The sequence below is a fragment of the Leptonychotes weddellii genome, chromosome 1 (genome assembly GCF_054177405.1).
Source record: "Leptonychotes weddellii isolate Sample4059 chromosome 1, ASM5417740v2, whole genome shotgun sequence".
Taxonomy (NCBI): domain Eukaryota; kingdom Metazoa; phylum Chordata; class Mammalia; order Carnivora; family Phocidae; genus Leptonychotes; species Leptonychotes weddellii.
Window position 1 is genome coordinate 117,788,600 of NC_138369.1, and position 18,557 is coordinate 117,807,156.

At 40.4% G+C, this 18,557-nt stretch overlaps 1 protein-coding gene across 2 annotated transcripts in view; it reads right to left on the reverse strand.

The window, feature by feature from the left end:
• Positions 1-6: 6 nt before the first annotated feature.
• The window catches only part of MCF2L2 (MCF.2 cell line derived transforming sequence-like 2), a 202,850-nt gene continuing 184,299 nt past the window's right edge, over positions 7-18,557 (reverse strand). The window contains exon 26 of one of the 2 annotated variants that reach the window (XM_081830363.1): positions 7-89. In XM_081830363.1, the coding sequence (XP_081686489.1) occupies positions 37-89 (53 nt within the window). In that variant the 3' untranslated portion in view covers positions 7-36. Of the gene's footprint in view, positions 90-6,163; positions 6,649-18,557 lie in introns of those variants that run through there. The other variant, XM_081830355.1, reaches the window with a different exon arrangement.

Genomic DNA, 18,557 nt, shown 5'->3' on the forward strand with positions numbered 1-18,557 from the left:
TTCAGAACAGCTGTGGGTACTCCAAGTATCCTATTATTACTCACATTTGGGGGAGATTTGTTTGCCATTGTCTTCACCCTCATAAATATCTGGAAGAGGAAACAAATTATAAAGGTAATAAATGGCTGTAAAAGGAAACAGAGCATGCACGTGCACGCGCGCACACACACACACACACGAAAAACAAAACCAAACACATAGGTCCTTGAAAAATATTCAATTTGATTACAGCAAAATTTTAAATGATAGTTGCATTCTTGGAAAATGAGCAGAATGGCTCTGGTACCAGTCAAGGTCTAGTGGTGTGTTGGGAAGATATACTTTGAGTCTTGGGGGCACTCCCAGTCCATGTACCAGAATAAACATAAAAATGTTGGTGGAGAAGGATAAGAAGAATGGGAAAGGTGGGCTGTGAAAATTCATGCTAGTAAGAACTGGTGTATATTCTCTTTTCCTTCGGTGGATGATCTTTCTAGCATACATCACATAAATCCTAAATGGCTCTGGGAATTTAGTTTCCAAACTTAGTGTTGGAATTCTGATCTTTCATTTTGGTTTAAAAATTGAATGAAACTTATTAACAACTGAACCCGTGAGTTTTTATCAGGATACATGTTTTTGGTAAATTACCGTCTTTGAAGATAAAATCATGCCTTTCCCGTGCTGTCCACTAGATGGAATAACAGGACCACTGTAGAGCTCACTTGTTCGGAGGCCACCCATTCCTTACCGCTCAGATTTCAAATGGGCAAACTATTTTTATTTTTCTTTCAAACTAGACTTTTCTCTATTCCTTACAATATGCAAAACTTTAAAAAAGATTTATTATTTTTTGAGAGAGAGAGGGCGTGGGCTCGCGCGCACAAGCCGGGGGAGCGGGGGGGTGCAGTTGGGTGGAGACATGCCTTTAAATTATGGGTAAGCCTTTCCTTTCCTTCCCTGGAGGAACAAATGTGGGTAACTAGCTGCTAATGATAATATGCAAACAGCCATCTAGGCACTAGTCTGAAAGCTTCATCTCATTTAATTCTCATCGTGAGGGGTCCCACCACTGCATCCTTATCGTGAGGGGTCCCACCACTCCATCCTCATCGTGAGGGGTCCCAACACTGCATCCACTAGACATACAGGCAAAAAAAGCAGTTGCCACGCTGGAGGAAGCAATTGATCCTAGTCCTCATGAGGAGCTTAGGCTGTTACCTAACAGCGTCAGAGAGGAATGTGCCCGGGTGCTCAGGTGACCCACTGGGACATCCCCCAACACCTCCACACCCAGCTGTAACTGTAAATGGGCAAGTAAAAGAAGTAGCCAGACAAGAGTCCGGGACACCCGCTGGGCACACCACCAGCAGAAGATGAGAAGGAGGGGTATCTAGAATGAGTGGGAGAGAGATGGTAACAACGGTACAACCTAAAAACCAATTGCAGCAGCAGGGGGCATAGATTCAAGTTAAGTAGGACTCTTACTATGTCCCCTGGTGGAAACTCCCCCCTTGGGAACCAAGACCTCTAGACTCACTGAGACTAACGAACGTTGCAGGGATGGGGAAGACAAATGTCCTATGCAAGTCACTAGAGCATGATAATGAATAAGGTCACAACTCATTCAACCTCTTGCCTCCCAGATTCATATATTCTGCTTACTGAGGGCACAGTGCCATGACATGGCATTGGTTTAAGGTATATACTGCATCCTGAAGGCTAGCACCCCACCCCACAGTGCCATGTCTAAACTGTTGCACATCTCGTTTTCAAGAGGCTATTCCATGGCTTTATCAGGCCGGCAGCTTCTAAATGGGGTGGTGTGTGGTAGGACTGTAGGTCAGTCCTGCGGTCATACGCCGACGGCCAAGTCTCTCCATTAAAGCAATGCTTTATGGTTGATCAGATGCTACATGAGTCCTCGAACAGTGGAGGCACTGTGAGCAGGAAAGGCACACATGTCAATCCTGCTCAGAGTGAATTACTGTACTTTCCAGCCTGGAGGGGGTCTGATGACATCGACCGTTCTCCTCAAGGGATACTATCCAACTGGGAGCTCAGCATCCATCTGTACCGGCCAGTTGACTGTCAGCAGTGACAGAAGCTATGTCGGTCTTGACAACAGGAAGCCCACACTGCTGGGCCCATGCATAGCCTCCCACTCTGCTGTGAAGGTGTCTCTTATGAGCCCACTGTGCAGGCACTGGGGTACCAAGGAAAAAGCCAGCTGACACCTGCTGGCCAAGTCATCCAGTTGGTTTAGCTGTTAGGCACCTTTTCTGCAATGGATGTTCTCTGATGGGCGTGAACACGGTACGAAGATCCTCACATTTTGAACTTAAGTCTCTAGGTCTCTGTGCCTCTTCCCCAGTCAGATCATTGTTATATTTAGATGGTAATTATTATTCTGGAAGGAAGGTGGGGACACATCCTGAGAAGGGCAAGCATTGTCATGTACATCTCATTTGCGGCTTCTGCATAATTTTGGGGGGAGAAGAGTCTCTCTCCCAACAAGGGGGGGGGGGTAGGCCACTTACACCAGCCCAGGGGCATTAAGGGCCTAGACCTAGATGTCCTCATCTCAAGCTTCACGGTCCCACATCTTCCCTATCAGGGCATGAACTGCCAGCTCTTCTACTAGCACTAGGAGCCCCAAATGATCAGGCAGCACATTTGCCTAGGCTGAGAATTCATCCTCTCACATAGTGCCATGCTGTAGAAGATGAGGGGCTGAACACTGGCAAGGAAGCCCTCTGAGTCTCACATGAGGCTTTAAATTGGTGGTTAACCTGAGGCTGTCACTTTCTTCACTCTCTTCAGCGCATCCATGGTGCTTAGCAATAGCCTCCCAATTCTGTGGTCCTGATACTTCATATTTTCCCCAAACTTCTCAAATCCTAGAGACGTTGCACCAACTGGTGCATCCCTGTCCCCCTGTGTCTGACCCCAGGTGTCACCACAGGTGAAGATCTTAGCAACTGAACTGCTACCACAAACCAGGGCCCAGGGCTTTCCACACGCCACCTAACCAGCAGCAACGGACTCCTCGTTGCCACTGGCCAGCAAGTGACCTAATAACACCAGAATCCCATCCTTTCTAGGACCTTTCTTGGTACTGTCTTGGGTCAAGTTTCCCAGAAGCAGGTTGCACAAGCGAGCGGTGGAGAAAGGGCTTTCAGAGGAAACCTGTAAGAGCACTGAGGACAGAAGACAGGGCAGGGAAGAAGTGGGCTCTGCTCAAGTCTAGTGCCAGCCTGATCTCCTGGGAAACCCTGGACCATAGATGGTACCACAGGTGTCCCGTTTTGTACCCCGAATCAGTCAGCCATTGGCTGGCTGGCCATAAGCTGCCCTTGAGGGAGGCCATAACCTCTCAGGCATTTCCTGGCTGGACAGCTCTGGTCAGCTGAGGGCACTCCTCCGAAGGGCACAACCGAGAGCTGTTAGCAGCTAACCTCATAGCAGCTGGGCAGTGGGTGCACGCACCTGATAAAAACGATGTAGGCAAGGTGTCTAAAGCCCGTGACACTACCGTGTGTGATTTTTTTAATTAAAAAATGAACAGATTTTATTTTTAGAGCAGTTTTAGGTTTACAGAAAAATTGAGCAGAAAATACTGAGTTCCCATATAGCCCCTCTCCATTGGCTCCCTACACAATATCTCCTATTATTAACATCTTGCATTAGTGTGGTACGTTCCTTACAGTGAACCAGTACTGATGCATTATTATTAACTGAAGTCCATAGTTTACATCAGGGTTTACTCTTTGTGTTGGACAGTTCTGTGGGTTTTGACAAGTGCACAATGTCCTATATCCACCATTACGATATCATACAGAATAGTTTCACTGCCCTAAAAATCTCTTGTGTGCAGTCTGCTCATCCCCTCTTCCCCATATCCCTGGTAACCACTGATCTTTCTACTGTCTCTATAGTTTTGTCTTCTCCAGAGTGTCAAACAGTTGGAATCATGCAGTATGTATTTTCAGACAGGATTCTTTCGTTTAGCAATTTGTCACTTTGGTTTCCTTATGTCTTTTTGTGGCTTGATAGCTCATTTCTTTTTATTCCTGAGTAATATCCCATCGTATGGATATATCATAGTTTGCAATTCATTTGGGTAAATACTAGGGAATATGATTGCTGGTCTGTATGGTAAAACAAGTTTTAGCTTTTGTAAGAAACTATCAAACGATACCATTTTGCATGGCCACCAGCAGTGAATGAGAGTTCCTGTTGCTTCCTGTCATCACCAGCATTTGGTGCTGTCAGTGCACAATATACTACTTTTCACAGTGTAACTCTTGAGTTTTGCTTCTTGTTTTTGGGTCTTTTTTGCTTTGTTTTGAGGTGTCAGCCAATCTTCTGAAGAGCTAACTGGTTTTTGTAACTAACTCGTGAAAAAGTCGTAAGTTCACATGGACATCAGTTTTTCCCTTGTATCTTTCTGACTTCTGGAACCAGCCTGCTTTCCTAGCACTGAAGTGCATACATGCACGCACCAGATAACACCAGATATAAACATAAACAGTCTACAGCCAAGTCTAGACTAAGACACACTTAACTAAATGTTACCCATTCTTCTGCTCATCTCACACCTTTGAGTCTGATCACTTTGAATTAGCAGGATAGACAGAAGGGGAAAAAAGAAGGGCACCTGCACAATCCACATCCTTATGCTTTGGGTGAAGGAGTTATAACTCTATCAAATGGCTCATGTCTGTAAATTTATAGATTATGCCACCGTGTTGACCAATGTATGCCAATGTCTTCAAGCAAAGGGGCTTTTAAAGATCTGTTTAAGAGATTCTTGGCACATGAAAAAAGGCGTTAAAGGCTTCAAGAATAAAATATACTTTAGGACCAGATAAGGTTGATAGGCTCAATTTTCTAATAGTCCTTGAAAATCTGAAGAGTTGCCTGTTAAATAAATAACCTGGAATGGAATTCTCAACACACATTTTACTCATCTGTAGGGCCCCAGCTGAAAGGGCGTCCAATATCAGGGGTCTTCCTTCATTTTGAGCTTTTCAAAGTAGAAAAGGAAGCCAGGATGTGACTTGATTAGAGACAATATTGCGGGATAAAGCCAATTATTTAGGAAATAAAAATCTGATTTTATCTTTTCTTTAAAAAGTTTTTTTACAAGCCATTACAAAATACCCATGGAAAACAAAACATAAAAATTTCACACCTCCTAGAGATTCTGCTATATCCCATAGAGGGATAGGCCTTATCATGCAAAGCAAATTTAGGGACTATATTATAGTCTATGAACTTTCACCAGCCAAGATTTTTCTCAAGCCTCACTTTTTCTGGTCTGTATTTTCCAAATACAAAATTTTAGAACACACATATATACCCTAATTGAAGATCACTGTTTTATTTTTATTTATTTATTTATTTTAGAGAGGGGAGGGGCAGAGGGAGAGAATCCCAAGCAGACTCCACACCCAGCATGGAGCCCAATGCAGGGCTCGATCTCATAACCCTGAGATTATGACCTGAACCGAAATCAAGAGTCAGAAACTTAACTGACTAAGCCACCCAGGTGCCCTGACAATCACTGCTTTATTAAATGGCATTGCCATTAATATTTGTTGACCAAGACTGCACATCCAATTACTTATTATGTGACCATCTTCCTGTTAATTTGCCATTTCATGCTCATTAGCATCCAAACGTCTGGAAGTCTGACCAAGAAACATAAGTTAGCTTTGCCCCTGAGTGGGGGTGTGGGATCTGTGTATGTTTCTTCAATGACTTTTGTACTTTGTAGACACTCAATAAATGTGTTTTGAACTAAAATTCCTTCCAGAGGCCTTTTCTAAATAAATCGTAGGCCTGAATACCTACCTCATGTCCCATCAAATTAATTACATAATAGTCCAAAACCAAAATCTCAAATACTGAATTCCCAAGACTTTGATTATGGGCAGTGGTAAAAGCATAAAGTAGAAGGTCTTTTGGAAAAGGTTATCTCCAATTTAAACAGGCAGGGAAAGACAAGATGACGACAAAAGGAGCACATTTGGAACCCCATAAACCATAACCTATTATGTCATTAAAATATAAAGTAAAAAAAGCTTCCACACTTGTTTTTCTTTGTGATCCCATACCAAATTCTGGCCACCAGAAAACTGACCCACGAAGAAGTCAGGGCTGAAGTCTTATGGGGAGGCACCTGGATCAAGTGCTCCTAGTATTTCCATGGGAAGTTTGGAGAGGAGGTGAAATCCATAAATCTTGGATAGAGCAAGAAATAAAGTTGCCACAAGCTGGTGTTTTTATTCCCAAGCACAGACATTCTGGCAATGCTCTTATCCCACAACCATTTCCTTAAGAGGACAGCTTTTCCAAAGAGGGAGTCACTTTCAATGTGAAACATTTGCCTTTCATTTTAATTCAAGCCTAGTTAAATCTACACAAATGAATAGCAGAAAACTGATATTATATCTTTCTTCTCGCTCACATAATTCAGGAAAGGCTGAGACTAAGGCAATGTCTTCTCTAGCTTCTCAGCAGCTGGTATCACCCATTGGTATCCCACTCTCCCACTGGATCCTACCTTTAATCCCATGTATGCTGGGGACTGGGTCTTCCTTACTGCTGGTAGCTCTTTCCATATTTTCAATCCAGGGTACAAATTCCACTCCAATGTCTTTGCTTTAGAGAAATATACATGAACATTGAACCATAGGAAAGAATGGCACATGCATTCCTCCCTATACCAGGTGGAGTAGTGCTGGCTCACCCAGGTTCTCCTGAAGTCTCAAGGACCTGCTTTATCTTCCTCCTTCACTTTAGTCTAAGACCTGGCCCGGCTCTGTGCATGATATTCAACAAGGAAATGTTCAGTGGACACCATTTGCTGAATTACACAGTTAACATCTAACTGGCTGCAAGTCTTTTTTTTTTTTTTCCTTAAAATTTTATTCTTAGGTAATCTGTACATCCAATGTGGGGCTTGAACTCACAACCCTGAGGTCAAGAGTTGTGTGTTCTACTGACTGAGCCAGCCAGGCGCCCCGGGGTACAAGTCTTAAAGTGGGAGAGGTGTGGAAGAGGAATGCCCTTTCATCCTCTCATAAGCTGTTTCATTGGCTCATTCTAGCTCCCGCCTTCCCTCTTCCCTGTCCTGAAATGCCAACTATTAATAGTAATTCTTTTGGGTTAGTCTAGTTCAACAAATAAACACTTGCTAGGCGCTGGAGGTCTGAGATGAATGAGATGTGTCCTGAGCTAAACCTCAGCACCCCTGACTCTGCTTGCAGAGTAGTTTGCCAGCCTGATGTGATTATTCAATGAGTTCTTTTATTTGTTTATTCACTAAACATTTACTGAACACCTATGAGTGCCAGGCCCTTGTCTAATATGAGGCCCAAAGGAAGCTAAAACCACTAAGACAACCTTCATGCTCTAGAGGAATTCATGGTCTAGTGGGGAAAAAATGTAAACACATCATAAAATTATAATATAGCCTGTTAGATGCTGTGATAGAGTACTCTGCAGAGTGTGAGTGCCTTGCCCAGAGCGTACAAGGTTATTATGCTCAGCAATCCCAAGGGTTAAAGGTGGTATAGGAATGGACTGGGATGATAATCTGGTATGTGTCAGAGCTTTGAAAAATGCTAGACAGACATAAGGTCCTGATATTCCTGATCCTGAAACCTCCTTCCCCCGTTGCCTGATGCTTCTATGTTCTGTCTGGGAAGTCTCACCTCCTCTCAGGGACCAGCCCAAGGCCCTGCTCTGGTCTGCTGCCTAAAATTTGTGTGAAATTGACCCTCTGTTTGCCAGTCTGTAAAAGGAAGGTGCTGGACAATGCCTCTGGGCCTGTCTTTGAGTTCAGTAGGGCTTTTCTTTTTATCTACAAGCTAGGATCTGTTTCTGCTTATTTTTTTGTACTTTTCAATCCAGTGACTCACTTATTTTCTAACTGGAAGTTTGCACCTCTTAATCCCCTTCACCTATAATCCCCATTTCCCACCCCCCACACCCTGGCAACCACTAGTTTGTTCTCTATATTTATCAGTTATTTCATTTTTGTTATTTTTGATTGGTTCGTTGCTTTTTTAGATTCCATATGTAAGTGAAATAATAGAATATTTGTCTTTCTTTGACTTATTTCACTCAGCATAATACCCTCTAGGTCCATCCCATGTTGTTGCAAATGGCCAGACTTCATTCTTTTTTATGGCTAAGTAGTATTCCATTGTATTCATATACCACATCTTCTTTATTTACTCAACTATCTATGGACACTTAGGTTGCTTTCATATCTTGGCTATTATAAATAATGCTACATTAAACATAAGGGTGCATATATCTTTTTGAATTAGTGTTTTCATTTTCTTTGGGTAAATACCCAGAAGTGGAATTACTGGATAGTATGGCACTTTTATTTTTAGTTTTTTGAGGAATCTCTGTACTGTTTTCCATAATGGCTGCACCAGTTAATATCCCCACTATGCTCAAGGGTTCCCTTTTCTCCACGTTCTCGGCAACATTTGTTATCTCTTGTCTTTTTGATGCTAGCCATTCTGACTGGCGTGAGGTGGTATCTCATTGTGGTATTGACTTGCATTTCCCTGATGATCAGTGATGTTGAGCATCTTTTCATGTGTCTGTTGGCCATCTGTATGTCTTCTTTGGAAAAATGTCTGTTCGGGTCCTCTGTTCATTTTTTAATCAGATTGGGGTTTTTTGGCATTGAGCTGTATGAGTTCTTTATATATTTTGGATAGTAATGCTTTATTGGATATATCATTTGCAAATGTTTTCTCCCATTCAATAGGTTGCCTTTTTTGGTTTGCTGATGGCTTCCTTCGCTGTGTAAAACCTTTTTAGTTTGATGTAGTCCCAATAGTTTATATTTTTGCTCTTGCTTCCTTTGCCTGGGGAGACCTGCCCAGAAAAATATTGCTAAGGCTGATTTCCAAGAGATTACTGCCTATGTTATCTTTTAGGAATTTTGTGGTTTTGGGTCTTATACTTAAGTCTTTAATCCACTTTGAATTTATTATGTGTATGGTATAAGAAAGTGGTCCAGTTTCATTCTTTTGCATGTAGCTGTCCAATTTTCCCAACAACATTTATGGAAGGTACTGTCTTTTCCCCATTATGTATTCTTGCCTCCTTTGTTATAGATTAATTAACTATATAAGCATGGATTTATTTCTGGGCTATCAATCGTGTTCCATTGATCTGTGTCTATTTTTTGCCAGTACCTTATTGTTTTGATTACTATAGCTTTGTAGTAAATCTTGAAATCTGGAATTGTGATAGCTCCAACTTTGTTCTTTTTTCTCAGTATTGCTTTGGCTATTTGGGGGCCTTTTGTGGTTCAATACAAATTTTAGGATCATTTGTTCTAGTTCTGTGAAAAATGCTATTGATATTTTGATAGGGATTGCATTAAATCTATAGGTTGGTTTGGGTAGTATGGACATTTTAACAATATTTGTTCTTCCAATCCATAAACTTCATATATTTTTCCATTTATTTGTGTCATCTCTGATTTCTTTCATCAATGTCTTACAATTTTCAAAGTACAGGTCTTTCATCTCTGGTTAAATTTATCCCTAGATATTACATTCTTTTTGATGCAATTGTAAATGGAACTATTTTCTTAATTTCTCTTTTTGCTAGTAGTGTATAGAAACACAACAGATTTCTGTATGTTGATTTTGTATCCTGCAACTTTACTGAATTCATTTATTAGTTCTAATAGTTTTTTTTTGGGGGGGGTGGAGTCTTTAGAGTTTCCTATATATAGTATCATGTCATCTGCAAATAGTGAAAATTTTACTTCTTGCTTGCCAAATTGAATGCCTTTAATTTCTTTTTCTTGCCTGATGACTAGGAACTCCAGTATTATGTTGATTAAGAGTGGTGAGAGTGGACATCCTTGTCTTTTTCCTGATCTTAGAGGAAAAGCTCTCAGTTTTTCACTGTTGAGTATGAGGTTAACTGTGGGTTTTTCATATATGGCCTTTATTATGTTGAAGTATGTTTCCTCTAAGTATACTTTGTTGAGAGATTTTTATCATAAATGGATGTTGAATATTGTCAAATGTTTTTTCTGCATCTATTGAGATGACTGTATGATGTTTATCCTTCATTTTGTTAATATGATGTATCACATTGATTTGCATATATTAAACCATCTTTGTATCCCTGGAATAAATTCCACTTGATTGTGATGAATGACCCTTTTAATGTATTTTTGAATTCAGTTTGCTAATATTTTGTTGAGGATTTTTGCATCTATGCTCATCAGGGATATTGGTTTGTAATTTTCTTTTTTTATAGTATCTTTGGGTTTGGTATCAGAGTAATACTGGCCTCATAGCATGAATTTGGAAGCATTCCTTCCTCTTCTGTTTTTTGGAATAGTTTGAGAAGAATAGGTGTTAGCTCTTTTTTAAATGTTTGGTAGAATTCACCTGTGAAGGCGTCTGGTCCTGGACTTTTGTTTTTTGGGAGTTTTTTTAAGTACTGATTCAATTTTTTACTAGTAATTGGTCTGTTCAGAAATTCTATTTCTTCCTGATTCAGCCTTGGAAGATAGTACGTTTCTAGGAATTTATCCATTTCTTCTAGGTTGTCCAATTTGTTGGCATATAATTTTTCATAATTTTTATAATCCTTTGTATTTCTCTGGTGTCACTTGTAACTTCTCTTTCATTTCTGATTTTATTGAAGTCCTCTCTCTTTTTCTCTTGATGAGCCTAGCTAAAGGTTTATCAGTTTTGTTTAACTTTTCAAAGAGCCAACTCTTAGTTTTACTGATCCTTTCTATTTTTTTAGTCTCTATTTCATTTATTTCCAGTCTGATCTGTATTACCTCCTTCCTTCTACTAACTTTAGGTTTTATTTTATTTTTCTAGTTCCTTTTTTTTAAAGATTTTATTTATTCATTTAGAGAGACAGCACATGCATGCACAAGTGGGAGCAGGAGCAGAGGAGGAGGAAGAGGGACAAGCAGACTCTGTATTGAGTATGGAGCCCCACACAGGGCTCAATCTCATGACCCTGAGATCATGACCTGAGCTGAAACCAAGAGTGGGATGCTTAACCAACTGAGCCACCCAGGTGCCCTCTAGTTCCTTTATGTGTGAGGTTAAATTGTTCATTTGAGATTTTTCTTCTTTCTTGAGGTACATCTGTATCACTATAAACTTCTCTCTTAAAAGAGCTTTAGCTGTGTTGCAAAGATTTTGAACTGTAATGTTTCCATTTTCATTTGCCTGCAGGTATTTTTTTCATTTTCACTATGACTTCTCCATTGACCCATTGGTTGTTTATAGAAAAATGTTGTTTAGCTTCCATGTTTTTGTGTTTCTTCTAGTTTTTTCCTGAAACTGACTTTTAAAGATTTTTATTTATTTATTTATTTATTATTTTTTTTTTTTAAAGATTTTATTTATTTATTTGACAGAGACAGAGATAGCGAGAGCAGGAACACAAGCAGCAGGAGGGGGAGAGGGAGAAGCAGGCTTCCCCCCTGAGGAGGGAGCCCGATGCGGGACTCGATCCCAGGACCCCGGGATCATGACCTGAGCCGAAGGCAGACGCTTAACGACTGAGCCACCCAGGCGCCCTAAAGATTTTTATTTATTATTTTTTAATTTTTTTTTTGAGAGAGAGTGCATGCACACATGCATGAGCTGGGAGATGGGGAGGCCAGAGAGAATCCCAAGCAGGCTCCACATCCATCATGGAGCCCAATGTGGGGCTCGATCTCATGACCCCAAGATCATGACCTGAGCCAAAACCAAGAGTTGGACGCTTAACCAACTGAGCCACCCACGCACCCAATTTTTTTCATTTTTAGATAATCTCTACACTGCACATGGGGCTCCAACTTACAACCCTGAGATCAAGACTTGCATGCTCTACTGACTAGCCAGCCAGGTGTCCTTCCTGTAACTGATTTTTTTGGAGGGGAGGGGCAGAGAAAGAGGAGAGAGAGAATCCCAAGCAGGCTCCATGCCCAGCATGGAGCCCAACGCAGGGCTCAATCTTACAACCCTGAGATCATGACCTGAGTGAGATTAAGAGTTGGATGCTTAACTGACTAAGCCACCCAGGCACCACTTGGGTTTTTAATTTCATATTGCTGTGGTTGGAAAGATGCTTGATATGATTTCAATCTTCTTAAATTCATTGAGACTTGTTTTTTGGCCTATCATGTGATCTGTTCTGGAGAATATTCTATGTGGGGTTCTGCTTCTTCTCCAGATTTTACATTCCTGTCACAACCTAGGGAGCATAGTGCTAGGACTTGAGAAGGGCTTGATAATGTATTTCTGAATTATTAACTGAATAAATGTCATGTCCTCATAACAAACACGTGTCTTTTTTTGTGTGAGGCAGAGCAGGGTAGGGTGATTCAGTTAAAATCTAAATCGTCAATTAGGAACAATTTTGGTAAGATGCCCTTTCTTACCAAGGTGATCTATAGATTTTACACAATACCAAGCAAAATCTCAGCAAGCTTTTTTGTAGAAATTGAAAAGCTGATTCTAAAATACATACAGAAATGTTAAGGATGTAGAATAGCCAAAACAACGTTAAAAAGGAAGAACAGCAGATGGAGGTGGAGTAGGAGGACCCTAGGCTCACCTCACCCCACAAATACAGCTAGATAACTGTCAAATCACCCTAAATACTCCAGAAATTGACCTGACGACTGACAGAACAAACTCCACAACTAAAGGGAGAGAAATGGCCACATCAAAAAAGAAAGTGCAGAGATGTGGCTTAGGGGAGAAACAGATCACAGCTGCTGCAGGGGGAAGGGAGTCATGATCGAAGAGAAGGGTGTGAGAGAGAGGAGCACAAGGGGAATGCACAAGGAGAACATTTTCCCATAGCCACTGGCTTGGAAAATGAGAGGGGCTGAATTTTCATGAGTTCTTGCAACCAGCAGGGTTTAAAGCCTGCAATTTTAAAGATCAGCAGGCTTGTCTGGGATAGAGCCTGGAGGGCACTGAGCTGCTCCTGGAGAGAAGGCAGGCAAACAACACCGGACCATACAGCATGACAACAATGATCTGAAGAGTGCCTGGGGCACACAGTGGGGAGATTATTTGCTCTTCTTGGAGTGTGTTCCTGAGAGGCAACATTCATGGAGATACCTCTCTGGGAACAAAGGAGATAGTTGGTGTCATTTCCCTCCTCTGCCCCTCAGCATAAACAGAACCACCTGCAGGAAGCAGTTCCAACACTGGCTGCCTAACTTGCTTACACCAAGCCCCAACCCCTGCACTCCAGTGGAACTACTCTTCTCAGGCACACTTGCCTCAGTCCCAGCTTGCTGGGCCCCTCTCCCAGAAGACCAGTACAAACCCTTGCCCACACCACGTCTCCCAATCAGAGAGTTTTGCAGGGCCTTAGTTCTGGTGGAGGTGGTGACAGGTCTCATTTCACAAGCAGACCAGAGCACACTTAGTTAACACTTGCTACATTCAGGCCAGGGACCAAACACTGCTCACAGCAGGCAAGGAGAGCCTCTGTAGATGACTGGCCTGAAGGATAGAGCAGCCAGAACACAATAGCAGAGTGCATTCAGCACACACTGAAGACACTACCTGAAGCACCAGGCCCAGGGCACTACATGACCTCTTCTTTATAAGGCCATTATTTTCAGAAGCAAAAGATATAACTGGTTTTTCTAACATAGAGAAGAAGACAGAGCACCTAGACAAAATGCCAAGATGGAGGAATTCATCCCAAATGAAAGAACAAGATAAGGCCATGGCCAGAGATCTAAGCTAAACAGATATAGGTAACATGCCTGATAGAAAACGTAAAGAAATGATCATAAGGATACTCACTGGGCTTGAGAAAAGAATAGAAGACATCAGTGAGACCCTTACCACAGAGATGAAAGAGCTAAGAAAGAATCAATCAGAGATGAAGAGTGCAATAAATGAGATTAGAAACATGCTTGATGCAACGAAAGCAGGCTGAAAGAAGCAGAGAAATGAACTAATGAGCTAGAAGACAAACTAATGGAAAGCAAGGAAGATGAACAAATGAGAGGAAAAAAATTATGCAAAATGAGAATAGACTTAGGGAACTTAGTGACTCCATCAAATGTAATAACATTAATATTGTAGGAGTCCCAGAAGAAGGAGAGAGAAAAAAGGGGGCAGAAAATTTATTTGAAGAAATAATAGCTGAAAACTTAACCTAATCTGGGGAAGGGAACAGACATCCAGATTGAGGAGACACAGAGAACTCCCATTAAAATCAACAAAAGCAGGCCAACACCAAGACATATGGTAATTAAATTTGCAAAATATAGTGATAAAGGAAAAATCTTAAAAGCAGCAAAAGAAGTCATTAATTTATAAGGAAAAACCCATAAGGCTAGCTGGACATTTTTCAACAGAAACTTGGTATGCCAGAAGGAAGTGGCATGATATATTCAAAGTGCTAAAAGGGGAAAATCTGCAGCCAAGAATATTCTATCCAGCAAGGCTATTATTCGTAATAGAAGGAGAGATAAAGAGTTTCCTAGACAAACAAAAACAAAAGGAGCTTGTGACCACTAAACCAACCCTGCAAGAAATATTAAAGGGGACCCTTTAAGTGGAAAGGAGAGACAAAAAGTGACAATATAAAGCCAGGAAACACAAAATCAGTAAAAACGAATATTTCTTTTTTTTTTTTTTTTAAGATTTTATTTATTTGACAGAGAGAGACACAGCAAGAGAGGGAACACAAGCAGGGGGAGTGGGAGAGGGAGAAGCAGGCTTCCTGCTGAGCAGGGAGCCTGATGCAGGGCTCGATCCCAGGACTCTGGGATCATGACCTGAGCCGAAGGCAGATGCTTAACGACTGAGCCACCCAGGCACCCCAAAACGACTATTTCTGTAAAAATCAGTCAAGGAACTCACACACAAAAAAGGATATAAAATATAATAACATATGCCTAAAACATGGGTAGGAGAGAAGAATGGGTTCAAACTTGAATAACCATCAACTTAATATAGACTGCTATTTGCAAAGAGGTTACATACAAACCTAATGGTCACCATATATAAAAAAAAACACTAATAAACATGCAAAGAATAAAGAGAAATAAATCCAAATATATCACTAAAGAAAATCAGCAAAACATGAAAGACAGAAAGATATGCAAGCATCAGAGAAAAACTCCAGAAACAACCACAAAACAAGCAATAAAATGGCAATAAATACGTATCTATCAATAATTACTGTGAATGTAAATGGACTAAATGCTCCAATCAAAAGACACAGGGTGTCAGAATGGATTTAAAAAAAAAAAGACCTATCTATATGTTGCCTACAAGAGACTCATTTTAGACCTAAAGACACATGCAGATTGAAAGTGAGGGGTTGGAAAAACATGTATCATGCAAATGGATGTCAAAAGAAATCTGGAGTAGCAATACTTATATTGGACAAACTGTACTTTGTTTTTTAAGTAGGCTCCACGCCCAGTGTGGAGCCCAATGCAGGCCTTGAACTCACGACCCTAAGATCAAGATCTGAGCTGAGATCAAGAGTCAGGTGCTTAACCAAGTGAGCCACCTGGGTGACCTGAACAAACTGGACTTTAAAACAAAGACTGGGGCGCCTGGGTGGCTCAGTCGGTTGAGCGACTGCCTTAGGCTCAGGTTATGATCCCGGAGTTCCGGGATCGAGTCCATGTCGGGCTCCCTGCTCGGCGGGGAGTCTGCTTCTCCCTCTGACCCTCCCCCCTCTCATGTGCTCTCTCTCTCTCATTCTCTCTCTGTCAAATAATAAATAAAATCTTTAAAAAAAAAAAAACAAAGACTGTAACAAGAGACAAAGAGAGGCACTATATAATAATAAAGGGGACAATCCAAGAAGAAGATAAAACAATTATAAATATTTATGCACCCATCATGGGAACACCCAAATATATAAAACAACAACAAACATAAAGGAAATAATCAATAATAATGCAACAATAGTAGGAGACATTAACACCCCACTTACATCAATGGACAGATCATTTAAACAGAAAATCAACAAGTAAACAATGGCTTTGAATGACACACTGGACCAGGTGGACTTAACAAATATATTCAGAACATTCCATCCTAAAACAGCAGACTATACATTCTTTCTAAGTGCACATAGAACATTCTCCAGAATAGATCACATATTAGGTCACAAACAGGCTTCAACAAATGCAAAAAGATTGAAGTCATATCATACACCTTTTCTGATCACAATGCTGTGAACCTAGAAGTCAACCACAGAAAAAATCTGGAAAGACTACAAATACACACAGGTTAAACAACATACCACTAAACAATGAGTGAGTCCACCAGGAAATCAAAGAAGAAATTAAAAAAATATATACATGGAGACAAATGAAAATGAAAACACAAAAGTCCAGCACTTTGGGGTACAGCAAAAGCGGTCCTAAGAGGGAAGTAATAGCAATACAGGCCTACCTCAAGAAGCAAGAAAAATCTCAAATAAACAACCTAATCTTACACCTAAAGGAGCTAGAAAAAGAACAACAAATGAAGCCTAAAGCCAGCAGAAAGAAGGAAATAATAAAGATTAGAGCAGAAATAAATGGTATAGAAACTAAAAAAAACAGATCAATGAAACCAGGAGCTGGTTCTTTGAAAAAATTAATAAAACTGATAAACCTCTAGCCAGACTTACCAAGAGAAAAGAGAAAGGACCCAAATATATAAAATCACAAATGAAAGAGGAGAAATAACAACCAATACCACAGAATACAAACAATTATAAGAGAATATTATGAAAAACTATATGCCAACAAATTGGACTACCTACAAGAAATGGCTAAATTTCTAGAAACACATAAATGACCAAAACTGAAATAGGAAGAAATAGAAAACTTGAACAGACCAATAACCAGCAAAGAAATTGAATCAGTAATCAAAAACTCGTAACAAAAAAAGTCCAGGACCAGATAGCTTGACAGCTATCTGTAGAATTCTCCAAACATTTAAAGAAGAGTTAATACAAATTCTTCTCGAACTATTCCAAAAAATAAAAGAGGAAGGAAAGCTTCCCAATTCATTCTATGAGGCCAGCATTACCCTGATACTAAAACCAGATAAAGATACCACACACACATACAAAAGAGAACTACAGACCAATATCTCTGATGAGCATAGATGCAAAGATCCTCAACAAAATATTAGCAAACCAAATCTAACAATACATTAAAAGAATCATTCACCATGATAAAGTGGGATTTATTCCTGGGTTGCAAGGGTGGTACAGTATTCACAAGTCAATCAACATGATATATCACCTTAATAAAAGAAAGGACAAGAACCATATGATCAGTCCAATAGATGCAGAAAAAGCATTTGACAAAGTACAACATCCATTCATGATAAAAACCCTCAACAAAGCAGGGATAAAGGGAACATACTTCAACATAATAAAGGCCATATGCGGGGCGCCTGGGTGGCTCAGTCGTTAAGCGTCTGCCTTCAGCTCAGCTCATGATCCCAGCTCCTGGGATCGAGCCCCGCATCGGGCTCCCTGCTCAGCGGGAAGCCTGCTTCTCCCTCTCCCACTCCCCCTGCTTGTGTTCCCTCCCTCGCTGTGTCTCTCTCTGTCAAATAAATAAATAAAATCCTTTAAATAAATAAAGACCATATGTGAAAAACCCACAGCTAATATCCTAAATGGGGAAAAATTGAGAGCTTTTCTTCTACAGTCAGGAACAAGACAGGGATGTCCACTCTCACCACTTTTATTCAAACTAGTACTGGAAGTCCTAGCTACAGCAATCAGACAACAGAAAGAAGTAAGAGTCATCCAAATAGGCAAGAAAGAAGTCAAACTTTCACTATTTATAGATGACATGATACTATATATATAGAAAACGTAAAGCCTCCACCAAAAAAATGCTAGAAACTAATAAATGAATTCAGTAAAGTCACAGAATACAAAATCAATGTATGGAAGTCTGTTGCATTTCTTTTTTTTTTCTTTTTTCTCTCTTTTTTAAAATTTAAATTCAATTAGCCAACACATATTACATCATTAGTTTCAGATGTAGTGTTCAACAACTCATCAGTTTCGTATAACACCTAGTGCTCATCACATCACGTGCCCTCCTTAATGCCCATCACCCAATTACCCCACCCCCCAACCCACCTCCTCTTCATCAACCCTCAGTTTGTTTCCCATAGTTAAGAGTCTCTCATGGTTTGTCTTCCTCTCTCATTTCTTCCCATTCAGTTTTCCCTCCTTTCCCTTATGGTCCTCTGCACTGTTTCTTACATTCCACATATGAGTGAAACCATATGATAATTGTCTTTCTCTAGCTACTTATTTCATTTAGCATAATACCCTCAAGTTCCATCCATGTCGATGCAAATGGTAAGTATTCATCCTTTCTGATGGCTGAGTAATATTCCATAATATATATATTATGGAATATATATATTCCATAATATGTATATGTATACATATACCATAACTTCTTTATCCTTTCATCTGTTGAAGGACATCTCGGCTCTTTCCACAGTTTGGCTATTGTGGACATTGCTTCTATAAACATTGGG